This window comes from Rutidosis leptorrhynchoides, chromosome 3 (genome assembly GCF_046630445.1).
Source record: "Rutidosis leptorrhynchoides isolate AG116_Rl617_1_P2 chromosome 3, CSIRO_AGI_Rlap_v1, whole genome shotgun sequence".
NCBI classification, from domain to species: Eukaryota; Viridiplantae; Streptophyta; class Magnoliopsida; order Asterales; family Asteraceae; genus Rutidosis; species Rutidosis leptorrhynchoides.
The window spans coordinates 191092701-191112424 of NC_092335.1; the positions used below are offsets into that span (position 1 = coordinate 191092701).

The 19724-nt window shown below is 35.0% G+C and overlaps 3 protein-coding genes across 3 annotated transcripts in view; all 3 read left to right on the top strand.

The window, feature by feature from the left end:
* LOC139900711 (uncharacterized) overlaps positions 1-12965 on the top strand; it is a 74966-nt gene extending 62001 nt beyond the window's left edge. The window contains exons 3-14 of the mRNA XM_071883471.1: positions 2665-2834; positions 2932-3123; positions 3660-3825; positions 3901-4087; positions 5084-5174; positions 5668-5676; positions 5960-6077; positions 6166-6335; positions 6449-6640; positions 6757-6922; positions 12310-12496; positions 12677-12965. Of these exons, the coding sequence (XP_071739572.1) occupies positions 2665-2834; positions 2932-3123; positions 3660-3825; positions 3901-4087; positions 5084-5174; positions 5668-5676; positions 5960-6077; positions 6166-6335; positions 6449-6640; positions 6757-6922; positions 12310-12496; positions 12677-12824 (1796 nt within the window). The 3' untranslated portion in view covers positions 12825-12965. The remainder of the gene's footprint in view (positions 1-2664; positions 2835-2931; positions 3124-3659; positions 3826-3900; positions 4088-5083; positions 5175-5667; positions 5677-5959; positions 6078-6165; positions 6336-6448; positions 6641-6756; positions 6923-12309; positions 12497-12676) is intronic.
* Positions 12966-13374: 409 nt separating this feature from the next.
* LOC139900712 (putative serine carboxypeptidase-like 53) lies at positions 13375-13761 on the top strand. Its single transcript, XM_071883472.1, has one exon. The coding sequence runs from the start codon at positions 13375-13377 to the stop codon at positions 13759-13761; it is 387 nt and encodes a 128-aa protein (XP_071739573.1).
* A 1137-nt stretch (positions 13762-14898) lies between these two features.
* On the top strand, positions 14899-19724 carry LOC139897122 (serine carboxypeptidase-like 40). Its single transcript, XM_071879777.1, has 9 exons — positions 14899-14989; positions 15071-15345; positions 15468-15586; positions 15699-15846; positions 15942-16060; positions 16163-16255; positions 16696-16804; positions 17366-17490; positions 19682-19724. Exons 1-9 carry the CDS (start codon positions 14914-14916, stop codon positions 19722-19724), a joined length of 1107 nt encoding a protein of 368 aa, XP_071735878.1. The 5' UTR covers positions 14899-14913.

Here is a 19724-nt window from a genome sequence, read left to right on the forward strand (position 1 = left end):
TCATTTAATCAAGTCTTAACAAGTTTGATTGCTTAACACGTTGGAAACACTTAATCATGTAAATAACAATTTCATTTAATATATATATAAACATGGAAAAGTTCGGGTCACTACATGCTAGAGGGTGATTGTTTTTAGTAATAAAATTTTGATGTTCCAAAAAAAAAATGGAGCAGTGGTTATCGAGAATCGCTACAATCGCCCCACGGGTTAGCATCGCAAAAACTCTAGGTAATGGAGCGGTGCAGAGATTAAGTGGACACAGAAATGGTGATAAAAGACGAAAATACCCTTTAACGAATAAAAATATTGACATGAACAGTAAAAGAATACTTTCAATATAATATAATTATTGTTATTATTATTTTATTCCATAATTCATAACTCATAATAAATATAACACAACGATTATACATGTATTATTAGACCACTCCCCCAACTGTGCCCGCCCTCGAACTTTTTTAACCGAGGGCGGCGATGGCAATTGTGCCGCCCTCCAAAGCCGCACACCACTTCGCCCTGGAAATCTACTTCGGATAGCATAAGTGAGGGCGAGTATTTATGGGTCCTTCTTGATTAATTTAATGTGTATATATTTTTAGTTATATGTTTTGATGAAAAAAGCTTCAAAAAGTGTAAAAATGGTGAAAGAAAATGGGGAAGAAGATGGTAGGTGGGCAATAGTAATACTCCGTAGTATATAATTAATATATACAGTACTCTATTCTGTTTTGATTAACGCACAAAGTACTCCGTATAGAAGAATTAATACACTGCTGCATTTATTCTTTATTAATATAATATATTATAAATGTAAATAATAATAATAATAATGATAATAATAATAATAATAATAATAATAATAATAATAATAATAATAATAATAATACCCACAACAATTTGTGGTGTAAAAGATATTACACACAACAACAACAATACCCAATCCCACGAGTGTAGGGTATGGGGGAGGTGGAGTGTAGACAATCATTCCTCGAACCCTAGATTAGAGGGAAGTCACTACTCCACCCGCGGGTATAGAACCCGCGACTAGATAAGATCGTCCCACCCTCTACTCGAGAGCCAAGAGATTGCTTCCTAAAGGACCTCCGACCAAGAAAACTCATTAAAACGCTATAGTGCTGGCATACGTACCTGTAAGAGTTATGTGCGCGTAGGAAGATGCAACCATACAAAGTAGCCAAAAAGAAAACACATATAACATTAAAGCACAGCAGAATGACAGATAGCATGAAAAATAAAATGCGCAGTAATATGTAATTTCCAGTAGACATGCAAACACTCAGAAAACACACACACACACACCCACACATACACACCCCCCATATATATATATATATATATATATATATATATATATATATATATATATATATATATATATATATATATATATATATATATGCTTCCACACACACATAAGCATGTATAAAAACCTATACCTAAACATGCAAACATAGAGATACAATCATACGAATAAATACCTAGGTACCGATACAGGCAAACATAAACACTTAGATACATACATACATAATACGGATACAAACATATACACGGGACCCTATATATATCCTAAAAAATACATAGATACCGAGATGCAATACACATCTATACAGGCAAAACAGATACCATGTAGAGGGATATATATATATATATATATATATATATATATATATATATATATATATATATATATATATATATAGTAGAATATAAATATATACCACCCTTAAAAAAAAAAAAAAAAAAAAAAAAAAAAAAACTCTAGCGCCTATAATCAAGCTCAAAATGCCTAGAAAAAGAGTCTTACTGAATTACACTAATTCTACTCCTCCACAGGCTCCTATCAGAAGTCATGTCCTCCGTCAGTAGAAGCTCTTTCATGTCAAGCTTCAATCTATCCTCCAACCTACGTCTGGGTCTACCCCTTCTCCTTACGCCCCCAACAACGAGGGCCTCGACTCTCCTAACCGGGGCTAAAAGTGGGCGCCTCCTAACATGCCCAAACCATCTAAGTCGTCCTTCCCTCAGCTTGTTGGTTATGTTCCCAACTTCCAAGTTCTCCCTAATGACAAGTTATAAGATATCAGAGTTGATAGCAAAGAATTTGTTTCAAAATGTCACACATCTGACTGCCGAGCCTTTAGCTAGTGGTACTAGCTCCATGTGAGCGGGCCCGTAGCTGAGTAGCAGTACGAGCTCCATGTGATGCAGGCTCGTATTCACGTCTCTCTGAAGTGGTGCAGGTTCCAATCCTTGGGGAAGGTTTTCTCCAGAATCATGTATGGAATTGAGGTGTATGCGGAAGCCATTACAGTCGATCATTAGGTTTGATCCAAAGCACACTGAGTTGGTGGAGTTGAGGTGTATGCCGAAGCCACACGAAGGTGGGCGAATAGTTTCCTCCTAACGCGTGTGTGAGTAGCAAATGAGAGTATTCGATGTCAAAAACTGCGGTTCAAAAAAACAAAAGTCACACATCTGAGTTTATTTGTAAGAGAATAAACAGCTTTTATGATCTAGGAATAAAAAAATTAAACCTTTAAAGTTACATGAACAATATTTCAAATCGGGCTTTTACATTTTCCGTTCCTTATTCATTGTTTACCTCTAATGACTACTTATGTTTTCTAAAATACGCTGCAGATGATCCCAGAAAGACAGAACATCTACTTTCGTTAGATGGGGCAAAAGAAAGACTTATTTTGTTTGAAGCAAACTTGACTGAAGAAGGATCTTTTGACTCTGCAGTTAAAGGCTGTGTATGTGTCTTTCACACCGCATCACCAGTTTTCTTTACAGCCGAAGACCCACAGGTTCTTTTTGTTCTCAAATTTCCATCATTTTGTATAACAAACTTTCAAGACAATGTTGCATATTAGAAGCATGACTTTAGTTCTGATTTGTAATTAGGCACAAATCGTAGATCCTGCAGTTAAGGGGACAATTAATGTTCTTAAATCAGCTGCAAAAGTTCCCTCACTCAAGAGACTGGTCTTCACTTCTTCTACATCTGCGGTTATGTTTGGCAAAAAACAACCAGAGTCTGGTGACGTGGTAGATGAAACCTGGTTTTCGGATCCCGTCATTTGTGAGCAAAAAAAGGTCAGTATACCTTTCTCTTCTTTCTTTTTGAAGTTTCATACTCCCTCCGTCCCATTTTAATCGTCCTAACTTATTATTTTTGTCTATACTAAAAGATTGTCCACTTGCAAAAAATAATTAGTGGCATGTTTACTTCCCACTTGATCTGTTTCTGTATAGCTCTTAATTCAGTAAGTAAAATTGATGTTCTTTAGTCACTTAATCTGAAAATTAGTCTTGAAAATTAGTATGTTTCTAGGAGACATAGAATCACACCCCTTCCCATTAAGAGACAAAGGGAGATACGACTTAAAAATAACGAAGTAAACAACCATTTAACACCCTATTTTACCCTCATTTACTCTTACTCGTTTAATTCTTAAAAACTTACTTTTGTCAAACTTGCTTTGAATACAAACAAGGGCAAAACTGACAATTTATCAATCTATCATTAATCAAACAAAATTTGTTGCAAGACAATTATTGTGGGACGGATGGAGTACTAAAATCGACTACCATTAAATTCTAAAAGTGATCAAAGATTTTGAAATTTGTAGTTGTTGTACCCACTTTCGAAGACACTAGCTGAGGCTGCAGCCATGAAGTTTTCAGAAGAAAATGGTTTAGAGTTGGTGACTATAGCTCCTGGTTATGTCATTGGTCCTCTTTTACAACCAACACCAAACATCAGTTCTGAAGACTTTATGAGCTTCATAACAACCGGTAATTGGCTCCCATATATGTTTTTACGAAAGTGTATCATGTTGTGTTAGATGTTTAATTGTTGAACATATGCAGGAAAGGAATACTACAAGGATGGGATATATAAACTTGTTGATGTTCGGGATTTAGCTGTTGCGCATATATTAGCCTTTGAAAACCTTGAAGCAAATGGAAGATACATACTGGTTGGGTATACAATTCATTCTTCGGTTATCGTGGAGATTGTAGAAAAACTATTTCCTACTCTTGCTCATTCTGAAAGGTAACTATCAATTTCGTGAATAGATCCCTTCATTTCGCAAATTTTTTATGATAGAAATCAATACTTGTCAAAAAAATTGGAATTTGAAACAACTGGAATTGGAAGGTGTTATTCCATTGTAAAAAAATGTGCCCTGCTTGAGTAAATGTGAAGGAGATTGTGGTTAGATTTTTAATTTGTTTTGAAGACTATTTGGTGTAAGTGCAATTTTTCCTTGAAATTAGACTCCCCCAAATCTTCAAATAAGTAGTTGAAAGTAATTTGATGGAATATATTTGAATTCCAATTCAATCTATAACCAACCAAACTAAGATTAGGTTGAAATTCTGTTTTAAATTCCTGGGAATTAAAGAATTCTGTGAGCCAAACACACCCTTAGAGTATAAGATGACATTGATCCTTCTATCTATAATTCTTTGCGAATCAAATGTTTCTTTTTTTTTTTTTTTTTTTTTTTTTGAACAACGATTTTTTGGCATCAGTAGATCATTTATTTCAACGACCCTCATCATTTACACGTATCACACACGTTCGGGCGGAAACCCGAACCCGATTGACAGTATCCAGAAACACATCCATTCGGGCAGTGTTCATGGGTAGAGGAACGTGAACGAATCCGATAAAACCTCCCTGTAGGGTAAATATAAACCACCATTATTGGTGTTCAATTGTTTTAAAGAAAATCATGTCATGCTAATGATCGAACCCATGACTTCTCCCTATCCCATGACACAAAGTACATGGGGGGAACCATTGGGCTATGCCCGCAAGTTCTTTTTGAAGGTTTTTATCCTTTGAGGTTTTCTAGTGACCAACTTTAGTTTTTTAAGGGATAAATAGAGTCATCACACAATGTTTGCTTTGTTTAGTTTTAAGTTTATAATGTTTTTAACAAACTAAAAATCTCAATGTATGATTTCATCTTCAATCGGCACCGACAATATTATTTAACTTGGAACATGGCTCAATTTGTTTCTTCTTGAACTATCTAAATAGGTATAAAACCAAGAAGGGTGTTGAGAAGCTACATTACAATGTATCAAGGGCAAGGGCCGAAAGTCTAGGTGTCATGTTTACTCCACTTGATGTAAGCATCAAGGACACTGTTGATAGCTTCAAAGAGAAGAACTTACTCTACTTCTAAGTCAATTAATGATGTTTTATAGGTGTTATTTAATTGACGATCATGAAACGATGTAACAATCATGTTTGTTTACCACTTGATTCAATTTGAAACAATATACTCTGTAATAATTATCCAAACCGGTAACATATAATATTTTTTCCTTGTTCAGGCTACCCAGGCAATAAAAGTATTATTGTTCAGATGTACGCGGCCTAACCTGGTTATCCCCCATGGTAGCTTCTTATCTTTTTCCCTGCCACCCAAAGATATGTTGCTAGTGAGGTTTGAACCCGAAACCTTTACGTGGATATCAGGATCCCAACCGACCGACCTAATGACATAAACTGTTAAAGTGCGCGACTTAGAATTATATGCCGAACCTAATGACTAAACAGGTATTGAACTATTGATGATGGTGACCCAAAGTGGAGCTTCGATGGATAAGTAGGCCGAGCACCGTAAAGTGCTGACCCAGCAGAATGTCTGTTAGTCTTATTCTCTTTATTGTATATACCTTCTGTCTAACATGGACAAATATTAACCTACAAATATACTTTCCAAATTGTGCACCTAAACATAGTAAACTCCCCTTTACATTAAAACAAGACAAAATGATTAGTTGTCATAAGTTATGACATTTCGATTCGCATCACATGCCGTCCATACAAATATGCAATCATCTACGTTTTCTCGAATATATATAAGGACCCACAACGTACTTAAAAAAAGTCGATAGATTCATAAAGATGAGTGGGGAAGGGAAGGTGGTTTGTGTTACAGGGGCATCTGGATTCATAGCTTCATGGCTCGTAAAACTCTTGCTTCATCGTTGCTATACTGTTCACGCTACCGTCCGCTCACTTGGTTGTTTTTTTTTTTTTTTTTTTTTTTTTTTTTTTTTTTTTTTTTGCTTTTCACTAATGCTAATCCACTTCATTCAAATATGTTTCAGACGACCCGAAAAAGACAGAACATCTACTTGCTCTTGATGGAGCTAAAGAAAGACTATCTTTGTTTGAAGCTAATTTAACAAAAGAAGGTTCATTCGATTCAGCAGTAAACGGTTGCGTATGTGTCTTTCACACCGCTTCCCCTGTTCTAGTTGCAGTTGATGATCCACAGGTCACTTTTTTCTCTTCTGATAAAAAAAATTTAAACTCGGCTTTTATGTAATATATATTGTTACAGAAAGCCAAATTTTTTTTTTTTTTTTTTTTTTTTTTTTTTTGAAACAGTCACAATTGATATATCCTGCATTGAAAGGGACACTTAATGTTCTTGAATCAGCTTCGAAAGTTCCATCACTCAAGCGAGTTGTGTTTACGTCTTCCATGGCTGCAGTTTTGTTTGGCAAAAAAGTTCCAGAAACTGGTGATGTAGTGGATGAAACATGGTACTCAGATCCAGTAATCTGTGAGCAAAAACAGGTACATATATATATATATATATATACTTGTTATACAATTTAAAATTACATCAATATTATAAGATAATTGTTATTGTTATTGTTATAATAAGTAACAAAAGACTTTAAACTTTTTAGTCATGGTATGCACTATCGAAGATCCTGGCTGAAAATGCTGCGGTGAAATTTTCAAAGGAGAACGAATTGGATTTGGTAGTTATAACTCCTAGTTTAGTGATCGGTCCTATTTTACAGCCAACTCTTAACCTTAGTTCTGGTGGTGTTTTGAGCTTGATCGAAAGTGGTAATTGTCTACTACAAGTAATATTCATATTGGTGATCAATCAGGTGGTGGACCGACAATTTGCATACCTAAAATGTTGATATTTCTTATGGTTGAGTTCGAGTTTTGTATATGCAGGAAGGGAATTATTTGCAGATGGAATCTACAGATTCGTGGATGTGAGGGATTTAGCTATTGCGCATATATTAGCGTTTGAGAACCCGGAAGCTAGTGGTAGATATTTGATGGTTGGGGCAACGGTTCGTTATGTTGAGATAATGAAGATTATAGACAAACTATGCCCAAGTCTTGGCCATTTAAAAAGGTAATTAGTATTTATTACCATCCCCAGATATATATATATTAGCACATCATTTGATCTCCAAATCTTGAAAGGGACAAGCATTTTTTTTACTCTCTTGGTGGCTATATATGCATATATATGTAACTCAAAAACGTGTACACGCGGCTAATTTTGCTACAAAATTCGATAGGTACAAAGACGTTGAATCTGTTGCGCCACTACCTTACAATGTATCGAGGAAAAGAGCGGAAAGTCTAGGGGTTGATTTTACGCCGGTCGATGTAAGCATGAAGGACACTATTGAAAGCTTAAAGGAAAAAAAGTTGCTTAGTATCTAAAATGTACAACATATGATGTCCATTGGTTGGTTTGAAGATAATAATATTATGCTAGTACTTGAAATAATTGATTTGTATTAAACACATTACACTTTTTTTTTTGTTTTGGTAAACGACAATTTTATAAAAGCTCAAACTATATACACAAGAACTAAAACATTACTCTTTTAGATTATCCCACTTTAGTTGTCCATTATGTATGTTAAGTTGTTAACACATCAAAAGAGGTTTCGACATTAATTGCTATGAGAACTAACCCTTAACAAGTACAAGCCCATGTGATTCTTTCGTCAGTTTGTATGCTAGGTTTTGTTGGTCTACGCTTCCTTTCGTTTTCTTTATCGGTAGTGATTGTTTATGTTTCGTTTTTTTTTTATAGTTAGCGATTTGGCTCAGGTTTTATTTGTTTGTAGTTGATAGGTTTCGAACTTTTGTCTTGATTCTTGTATCTTGTTTAGTTCTTTTCTTTTTCGAGAAAACAAACCTCGTTTATGGCTCTATCAATCAAGTCAACAGCAAGCGTCGATTTATTGGTGACTTGACTGTCGCTTTGGGCCTAAATTGAACTTCGGACAGATTTAAAACCCATGGAATTTTTACCATTTCATGGTGTCTCACTCTTTTTTTTAACCTATTTATTGGCCGGAGGTTCATTCGAAAGCAATTTCTCTATTTATAGAACATTGAGAGGGAGGATTTTCTCTACTCTTACGGTGTTTTCACTCTGAATGGAGAAATGACTTGTCTTTATTATAGGATATGGAAATATTATCTACATCTTACCTTCTCATACCCCAGTTTTGTGAGATTGAGTTTTATTGTTATTGTTGTTGTTATATAGTTTCCATTTTTTCGGGAAAAAAGTACAAGCCCATGTGATTGGGTAGCTTTTTAGTTGTGGATTGTATTTGTTGTGTTTCGTTCCTTGTTTTATTGTGTAAGCGTTAGTTTATGTCTAGGTAGTTTGTTTTGTTTATGTGTATTGTAGGTGTTTGTTAGTTTGAATTGTTGGTTCGGTGTTAGAAGTGTGTTGATATTTCCAATTGTTAATTTGATATACATTTTTAGTATGCTTCACAGTTTGTACAATGCAAAGTACCTTATGCATAAAAGTAAGTGGATTTATTAAAAAAAATAGTGAATATATCACTATCCTTTTTAAAAGTTCCGCAATCTTTCATTAAAGTTTTTTTTTTTTTTTTTTGTTTTTTTTTAAATTAGTTAGTGTACTATGTATTAAGGAGTTTCTTCTTTTTCCTTTTTTACAAACCTGTACAAGCCCATTAATTTACCTTGTATCATCAAGCACCAAAAAAGACCCACACGTTGCAAGTTCAACATGAGATTTACCACACAACTCTCAAAGGCCACTAACACTGTTTCTAACCCTGTCTGTGACATCACAGACAGATTTGTACTTTTTGACTCAAAAAGTGCATCTACCTGTGACATGGCAGTGTCAAATTTTGACCCCCCAATAACCCCAAATGTTAAATGTCAGTGTCAAATTCAGTAGGGTTCACCAGTTTTTTTTTTTTTTTTTTTTTTTTCAAATGATTTAAAATGGTAAATAAATACAACAAAATAAAATAAATTACATTAAAATGGTAAATAAATACAACAAAATAAAATAAATAACATTAATAAAAAAAATACATAATTAATTTTTGATAAGAATTTAAAAGTACATAGATTGACGATTACATAGATTTAAAAAAAAAAAAAAAAAACTAATTCGCATTGCGAAAAGTCGGTGGAAGGTTCCAAATATGCTCGACTAATTCGCATTGCGAAAAGTCAGAATTAGACCCCGTAACCTCGAACCCATTTATAAACTAATAAACTTTTGTAAAAAAAATAAAAAGTAGAAAGAAATAGAGCAAGTAAGAATGAATTGTGTGAAAAATGATATGATTGTTGGGGTTTAAATAGGAGTAAAAATTGAGTTTTTTTTAAAAAAAAACCAAAAAACGGGTATATATTCGTTGGGTAACGGATATATTACCCCCACCCAATCATTTGCTGCCACCACACCATTTGAAGCCCGTTTTTTTTCAGTCAAAATGCCGACTGACGCCCTCCAGCGTCAAAAACTGACGCCCGTTAAGGGCGTCAAGGGCGCAGTTTATGCCAACTAGTCTGACGCTGGCCCATCTGACGCCGCTTTAGATTCAGTCTAAACGTCACACCAATTCGAAGATAAAAAAAAAATGGAACAAGTCCCAACTGATTCTAGAGCATAAAATGTGCAAAAAAGTTGCACTCTGAGCGGTGACCCGATTAATCCAACAATCTTCCCAAAATTTTTGATGAAATTGCTTACACTAAAAGTAATACTAGTATTGTACTACAAACCTACCCTAAAATGCCGAAACAGACTTTAATAATCTTATCAAAATCAAATTATAGAAATTTCAGATCAGATACGTTTCTTGTGACTTTACCTAAATAAATTCCCAAAACTTGTAATCCACTGTGTATACTTTACTTGGTAGCTTATTATCACCATGGATCCAAGTCACCCAATTGCATTGATCGGAGAAGGGAAGGTGGTTTGTGTAACAGGTGCATCTGGTTTCATTGCTTCATGGCTCGTTAAGCTTTTATTGGCTCGTGGTTACACCGTTCATGCCACCCTTGACTCTCTCGGTTACTCTCTATACCTTAATTCAAACTAATTTATTTATTTATTTGTTATCCAAAGTTTAATAGAGAGAATTCAGGCATGTTGTCAGATTTGGTATTTTGTGTTCATTTCTTATGAGTTTTTGCCATGAATTATTTGTTACATCCCAAATCTCAAATATAGTACGAAATATAAATACATAAATAAATATAAATATAAATATAAATATTAAATATTAAATTAAATATAAATTAAATAAGAAATATATAAGTGATAGAAGCACTTGTTAACATTTCTGTTAGGTGTTATAAAACTTCTAAGGCATGTATTTAAGCTTATGGAACCTCATTGTGCATTTGTGCTTAATTTATTGTAAGATAAATTAATGTATCTGACTTTTGATATCAATTGCTAGCTTTTGTGTTCTTCAAGCTTATAATTGTTCAATTCTTATATGTTTCAGATGATCCAAAAATAACCGAACACTTACTAGCTCTTGATGGAGCTAAGGAAAGGTTATCGTTGTTTGTCGCTAACTTGATGGAAGAAGGATCATATGAGTCAGCAGTTAAGGGATGTGAATGTGTGTTTCATAGTGGCTCTCCTGTTTCAGTTTCAGCTTCTGATCCCCAGGTTGCTTTTGTTACGTTCTTCTTTGATGTGTTTTTAAGTGATGATTAAGTGCACACACTTTTTCCATTTGTAGCTACAAGTTGTGTTTGAAATTTTTTTGGCTACGTCGTTCCATTTTTCTATGAAATGGGAGGTGTTTCTTATCTTAAAAATCTAGTCTAAGTTTTGAAGCAGTGTTCGATTGTTTTTGCTTTCCTGTTTTATAAAGCAGAAGTTATCTACTGTGTATGTGTAGTTGAATACCATAATATGAGTTTTTACAGTGTAGTTATAACGATTATTGTAACAGTCGGCTGAGTCGGCCGAAGCGTCGGTTTGGGGACAAGCCCATCCGTTTAATCAAAAAACGCCTGAAAGTTGGTCAACACTATAAAAGTCAGGTCAAAGTTGGTCTGAGTCGGGCTGAGTATGTGTAATGTGTGTGTGTGTGTACACATGTTAATTTATTTATTACTAAAAGTCAATGTTGGTCAATGCCCGACTCGTCCGTGACTCAACCAACTAGTCCCTCCGAATTCTCGACTGACTTGTACCTGACTTGTGACTCTCACAACCTTAGTTTAACTTATAAGTTAGAAAAGTGCATCCTCTCTGTTCAGTTAATTTTTCCCGTATCAGTTATATTTGAACGCACCTTCACTTTTTGCAACTAAATGCATCCCGAGATCTTCTTCCTTCTCTAGGTAGAAGTGATAGATCCTGCAGTGAAGGGGACACTTAATATTCTTAAATCAGCCGCAAAAGTTCCATCTCTCAAGAAAGTGATATTGACATCTTCAATCGCTACAGTTTTGTTCACCAAAACGCCTTTAGAATCTGGTATTATGGTCGACGAAACATGGTTTACAGATCCAAAAATTTGTGAGCAAAATAAGGTATTTTTATATGTGAATTTCATCTGATTTCTTCAGTTTTTCATGGCTATAATTAATCAAAAAATGTATTTTAGAATTGGTATGCTCTTTCGAAAACCTTGGCTGAAGATGCTGCTGTGAAGTTTGTCAAAGAAAACGGTTTGGAGTTGATAAGTATACACCCTGGCTATGTAATTGGTCCTTTCTTACAACCAACTCCCAATCTCGCTGCTAAGGGCATTATCAGCTTAATAGAATCTGGTAATAAGTCACCAATATGTTGCATTAACCTTATGTATACACTGTTGTAGAAGTCAGCCGAGTCGGCTGACGCGTCGGTTTGGGGAAGAGCCCGTCCTGACTTGCCTAAAAACGCCTTAAAACTCGGTTAACGCTAAAAAATCGGTTCAAAGTCAGGCCGAGTCAGTCAAAGTCGGTCAAAGTTTGGTAGAAATATTATATTTTTTTGTTAAAAATTAGATTTTGTGCCATATATGTAGGTTTGAATTGTTGTTGTGGTTGTTGTTAAAAGTCAATATTGGTCAACGCCCGACTCGCGAATTTTACAACCTTGTTTGTATTTATGATGATTTTGTCTGATAACTAGTTTGATTGACGCATCATGTGTTTGTAAATGGTTGGTATATATTCAGGAAAGGATGTATTCCCTGGAGGATTATATCGACTTGCTGACGTAAGAGATGTTGCTACTGCACATATTCTAGCCTTTGAGAATGCGGAAGCTAGTGGTCGATACTGCATGGTTGGAAATGTGGTTCGATCTTTGGAGATCATGAAGATCTTAGATAAACTCTACCCGAATGTAGATCAATTTAAAAGGTTAGTATGAATCTTATGAATATACAAAACACACGTCTGAATAAATGATTGCTAAGTTATAACAAGTTAGCCATCTGCAGAAATATAACTCGCTATATTTGATCGGATACATATATACTCGTTATTAACATATGCAATTGAAAAGTTCTGATTCACTTTAATTTCTTCGAATTTTGATAGGTATGCAGACGGCAAGTGTGATGAGCCGTTACCTTACAATGTATCAAGGGAAAGGGCAGAAGGTCTGGGCGTAAATTTTACTTCGCTTGAGGTATGTATCAAGGACACTGTTGATTGTTTAAGGGAAAAGGGCTTTTTGAAAATTTAAAAAATTGTGATGTTCATGTATGTATTTGAAGACAATGGGTTTGATACTGATATTCAATCTTTATATGTATTAGAAGATGTAATGGAATAACAATATGTATATATTACAGTATCTAATCAATGTGATAGTAACAAATTTAATACTTCAGCAGATATTTTGGATATTTGTATGTGACTGAGAATCATGGTAGAATTCCAGTATCTAATACTGTACTCATTTATTATATGATCATAGCATATACAACTTTAGGTCTGCAGCCTCACGCGAATAAACTTTTGAACATATATTTGGTGCCCTCTTAAAGTTCATGTTCATCAAACAAACTGATATAAATAAACCAACTTTCAGAAAATATTGGAATAATATATATAGAATAGCATATAAACTGTAACAACATATAATAAAAAGATAAGAGTCAGGTTAATGGATCATGACTTATCAGCTCATCTTTACCTATAACCCTCAACTACTTAAACTTTATCTAATGGCTCATAAAAATTAGTACAAAATTACAATTAATCACAATCATAACATCTCAAAATACTTAGAAATGGAGAAAACTACCCTTTTGTCTCTTGTCATCTCTCTTTTATTTTCAACATTTCAATGCCAAATAAATGCACACAACAAACAAACACTAGTACTTGACCATCTTTACAAGGCCAAAAGGTCTGCTGCTAATTCCCCTATTGCCACTAGCCATTTTAAGCCACCTACACTTGTTAATAAAGCCAGCGTTGTTCATCATCAAGAAGATCAGAAAAGGAAAGACAAAATTGATCGATGGCCTGGTCAACCGTATGCTGACTTTGACCAATATGGTGGGTATGTTACTGTTAACGAATCTGCTGGTCGGGCTTTTTACTATTACTTCGTCGAGGCTGAAAACTCCAGCAGATCCTTACCGCTCCTTCTTTGGCTTAATGGAGGTACGTAATATAGCTCTAACGAACAACGGGTGTTCGTCGGTTCGGTTTCACCGGTTTAGAAAACTTTGAAGGCAAAATCGAAACCGAATTCAAATTTTAAACCAAAATTGAAACAGAACTGAAAACAATTCAAATTTAGTTCGGTTTCGATTAAACCCGAAAAAGCATAATTTTACCAAAATAATGTTAACAAATCGATTTTAAATTCGACTTTTGATTTTAAAGTCGATCGTATACAACAACAACAACAACAACAATACCCAATCCCACAGAAGTAGGGTATGGGGAAGGTAGCGTGTAGACAATCATTCCTCGTACCCTAGATTAGAAGGAAGCCACTACTCCAACCTCGGGTATAGAACATGCGACTAGATCAGGTCTTCCCTCCCTCTACTCTAGAAGCAAAAGAGATTGCTTCCTAAAGGACCTCCGGCCAGAAATGCTCATACAAACAAAAAGTGAGGGCAAATGATACGTACCTGTAAGAGTTAAGTGCGCCTAGGAAGATGCAACCATACAAAGTAGCCATAAAAAGAGGACACATATAGCAAATAAAGAATAACAATAGGACAAATAGCATGGATAATATAGCGCGCAGAGCCATGTAATTTCAAGTATGCCTACAAACAAGCAAAATAAACACCCACCCTCCCACCCGCACACCCACACACCCAGACACCCATATACACAAACACATACACCCACATATATATACCCCCACACACACATAGGCAGATCAGGTCTTCCTAAAGGACCTCCGGCCAGAAATGCATTGCTTCCTAAAGGACTTCCGGCCAGAAATGCTCATACAAACAAAGTCGATCGTTATAATAAAATATATTATTAGTAGAATTCGGTTTTCGGTTAAACCGAATTAAAAATGTAAAACTGAAAAGCGAATTCATATTCTGTTGGGTTTGTTTCTGTTTTCATTCGGTTCAGTTTTCAGGGTTTGAAACCGTACGATGAACACCCTACTCTAACCTCCAAACAAAATTTATCAAAATTTGGTGTTTTTTATGGCTAATTTAACAATATAATTGCGAATATTCACACTTTTATACATGTATACCAATATATTATCAGAAAAGGTAAATATGATGCTGTCATTATATAATCATTTAATAGGGCCTGGTTGTTCGTCGCTCGCTTTTGGGGCAATGCAGGAGCTTGGGCCATTTCGAGTCAACAGTGATGGCAAGACGCTTTACAGAAATGAATTCGCATGGAATCGGGGTATTTATATCTATTCGTCAAATTAAGCTTCATACGCATAAAAACAAGCATGCACGTTCATCTTTTCGTCATTATTTTCAGTGGCAAATGTTTTGTTTTTGGAGTCACCTGTGGGCGTAGGGTTTTCATACTCAAACTCATCATCAGATTACGAAAATTGTGGAGACACAACAACGGCTGCAGACAATTATGCGTTCATGTTGAATTGGCTTGAACGATTTCCAGAATACAAAGGACGAGATTTTTATATTTCGGGAGAAAGCTATGCAGGACATTATGTTCCTCAACTTGCACATACTATTCTTTACTACAACAATATGGCTAATCAAACACTAATCAATCTTAAAGGAATCCTTGTACCTATTTCCCCTTTCGTTATCATTTTATGGTCGTTTGAACTAAAAAGTTATCATGAAGTTTGCTCATATAATCGTACATATTAACTTTAATATATGTCGTTTTTGGTGTTTACCTGCAGATTGGGAATGCGCTAATTAACGATGAAACGGATTCGTTAGGGAGATATGATTACTTTGATTCTCATGCTTTAGTACCTGCAGAAGCAACAAACCAGATTCAAGAATTGTGCTTCTACAATAGATATCCTTTTATATTATATATTCATTTTCATATTTCTCAAAAAAATAAACAAAAACTTGTAATAAATTAAAAACTGATAGAATGTGTGTTTTTTCACGAATGCAACATCGATAGACCAAGCTTCATTGCAGAAAGACCAAGCTAAGTGCAACGAAGCACAGGATGAGATGGAACGTGATCTTGAATACATCGATATCTACAACATCTATGCCCCTTTGTGTTTCGATCAGAATCTTACCTCCAAGCCTAAACAGATGGTAACAAATTAAATCTATATTAACTATGAGCATATGATTGAACCCAAATATATCATCAAGTGTCTATAATTTTCTTAAATTTTTGGTTCAAACAGTCGCAGGTTATTGATCCATGTAGCGATTCTTATACACATGCTTATATGAATCGTCAAGACGTTCAAGAAGCTATCCACGCCAATGTCACAAAACTCTCTTATAACTGGCAAGCATGCAGGTACGTAAACTTAAGTACTATTTATTGACAAGTTCATTCTTCCATTATTTACAAGTAAACGTAAATGTATTGACACAAAACAATCCTAAAACAACTGTGTAGTGAAGTCATCCTCTTCTGGAGTGATAGCCCTGAAACGATAATTCCGCTCCTTAGGGAACTCATGGAGAATGATCTTCGTGTGTGGATATTCAGGTACATTTCAAATTTTTTAAAATTTTCGTTAATTGATCAAGAAAATTAACATCAGTGTGTGGTGTATTGGTGGTGACCTGACTTCTCATAAGGGAAGGGGAGGTAGGGGGTCCGACCCCATGAGCTGCAAAATATATCTCTTGAGGTTAGCCGCCCATTTCATGGGCCTCGGAGGTCTCAGACGTCTTGCGTTCGAGCCTCACCCGAGTAGAGGGTTTTACTATACGCGATGCTCGTATGGATTCGCCATGGGGGCTTCCTCCTGAGGAGCGATATGACTGTAATATTCGTTCCAAGAAATGATCGGGTGGGTGGGTTCCGACACAGCGTTCGGACCCCATCAGTAACTCCTGTTCGCCGTTCAAAGATTAAAAAAAAATGATCAAGAATATCAAATGACATAGTATATGTGTGATCGATCAATCTTGTTTGTTTTGTAGTGGTGACACTGATGCACGAATACCAGTTACATCCACCAAGTATTCGATTAATTCAATGAGCCTTTCTCTAAAGACTCCATGGCATCCATGGCTTGATCATCAAGGGGAGGTAATTAATCAAAACAAATTACTTTACTCTTACATACTAATTGGAGAGCAAAAAATTGTAGTTTTAGCCTCCTCATGAGTATCAAACGACAACCCCATCCACCCCTCAATTTTCATTTTTCACCCCTCAAACATGGTTCAAACTGCAACTTCAGTTTTTTTTTTAACAGGTATAAAACGTTAAGTTGTTATTTATTATTAAAAAATAAAACCAAACACCACCAAAATTTTTAACGGGCCATATCTTTCCGCTTGCCGCGAGTTAAATTTTTCTGCTGCCACCGTTCAACTCGAAATAACTTTACGAACACAACGCAACTTCCTATACGTGAAACGGACGTCTTTTGAAAAACGCTAAATATTCCGGGCTATTTTCGTACACAACACACCCACTGTAACGTGCTTTTAATTATGTAAATACATAATGTCACCTTAAATATGAATATGCAACCCGAAAGGTTCCGCAGCAACGCGCGGGCTGAATTGTTTTCTAGTTAGTACTAATTATGGAATCATTTTTAACTAGAAGGATTTTAATATGAAATTATATAATTATATGTAGATGGGTGGATTTGCACAAGTTTATGAAGGAGATTTAACATTCGCCACAGTTTTAGGTGCTGGTCATCAGGTGCCAAGCTACAAACCAAAGAGTGCACTTGCACTTGTCACACATTTCTTGACTGGACAACCTCTTCGAATTTAAGACATTGATTTATAATTTTTTTATTTTAATTAGTAGTATTAGTATTACTCGAAGGTCGATATGTTAATGTTGTTGGTGTCAATGAAAAAATATGGAATGAAATCCCACAAAAAATAAAATAAAATCCCACAAAAAATATGGAATGATAAATGGTTATTCTTTTAATGGCAAATTTTATAGAATAAAAAGACAGTCTAGCGAGACGTTAGTGAACTAATAACGGCTTCAAAAGCAATGAGTTTCAACTAGATTTACGTTTACCTCTATACTTAATTCATGAAAAAAAAAAACAATCTAAGACTTGTATCGGTCATGTTGAGACGGCGTGGGGATGACATGGCAAGGGGAAACGCCACCCCTTTTGAAGTATCAATGCGTGGCTAATGGTAAAAATGGGCTTGGACGTGGCCCTGCAACGCAACAACCCACACCGTGGTTCAATTTAAATTAATTTTTTATTAATTTAAAATATTATTTTATACCTCTTTTTAATACTTAACCCAATTATATTTTAACACATCGTCACAATACTTCTAACCAACACCAAAAACCCACACAACCACTATTCCACAAAAACAACTCACGTCCTACTTATAAAAAAAAAACTCACTCCCCCAACCCACGCCCCCAACCACTACAAGTGGTCTAATACCATGTTTAGATTCAAAATTATATTTTTAAATTCGGTATTATTGTCGTTGTGAATGCCTAAATAGGTGATTGAAGAGAGTTTTGGGAAAATGTCATTTGGGACATGATAACAAAGCCAACATGATATTCTCTTTTTTATCTATCTCTACTGCAATCATAAGTATGACATCTCTTTCCATCTGCTACAAGCTCCCATCAAAAAGACTGGTTTTCATTATTGAAGTATGATTAAAGATCGATTCGTCTTTGGATCTCTATAACATCAAGTCATGGTAGCTGCAATGGAAATAAAACTCTGCTTCCTAATGACAATAGAATTCCATGACTCGTACCTAGCCATGATGTCATTCCATGACCCAAAAACATGAACGTTTAGATCGATCCAAACACGAACATGTATCCAAACTTCTTGGTCTACCTGACAACTGAACATAACATGGTCGATGGTCTCTACTCATTTATTGCATCCCATATATGTAATCGAATTAATACCAGTACCCTTTTTCAAGAGATTGAACCGGTTCCGAAGAATGTAAGTTTAATTTTCAAAGAAAATTATTAACTTTAAACCAATTGAACACCAATAATGGTGGTATATATTGATCATATATAGGGAGGTTTTACCATATTCGTTCACGGACCTCTACCCGGACCACTGTCCCAAATGGATGTGTTCCCGGGTACCGTCGATCGGGTTTTCGCCCGAAGGTGTGTGTTACGTGCAAATGATGAGAGTCGTTGAAATAAATGATCTACTGATGGCAAAAAATTGCCGTTAAAAAAATGATATTGTTATGAAAAAAATACAATCAAACTTATAAAGTCTACAAGTAAATTTTGTGGAAATAGAAAAGTAGAGTATACTTATCATCATAAATAAAGTTAAACTCTCTTAAAAAATATGCAAGTAATTTTTAGTATATCAAGATTAAATTACTTTGATTAGTTAACATATCTATATCGATTACTTATTAGTTATTACAGAGATGATATTGTGACATGTCAGCTCTAATTTGATGACATGTTAGATTTATGATATCACCATGTGCATTTCTCGTTTATTTATTTTTATTATTATAAAAAAGAAAAGAAAATATACATATATACATATATACATATTATATTATATACAACAACAAAACCCAATCAAATAAGTAGTGTATGAGGGAGCTGAAATGTAAACAATCCTTCTTCTATCCGAAAATAAAGACAAGTCATTCTCCATCTAGTGTGAAACACTCTCAAAAGTATAGAAAGTCATCCCCATCTCTATTCGACGGATAGAGAGATTGCTTTCGAGTAGACCTCCGACCAATAAGTAGGAAAAAAAACTTAAAAGTAAAATTGAGACACCATAAAAATGATAAAATCAAATTTACATAAGTTTTAAATCCGTTCTGAAATTCAATTTAGACTCCAGGAGTCAATTAAGTCGTCAATAAATCGACGCTAGCTGTCCACTCAATAACTATACCTAACTTATAACTTATAATATGTGTATACGTATTATTTTCCCATAACCCTGTCCCTCCCAAAAAAAAAACTTCTCATGAACAAGAACTAA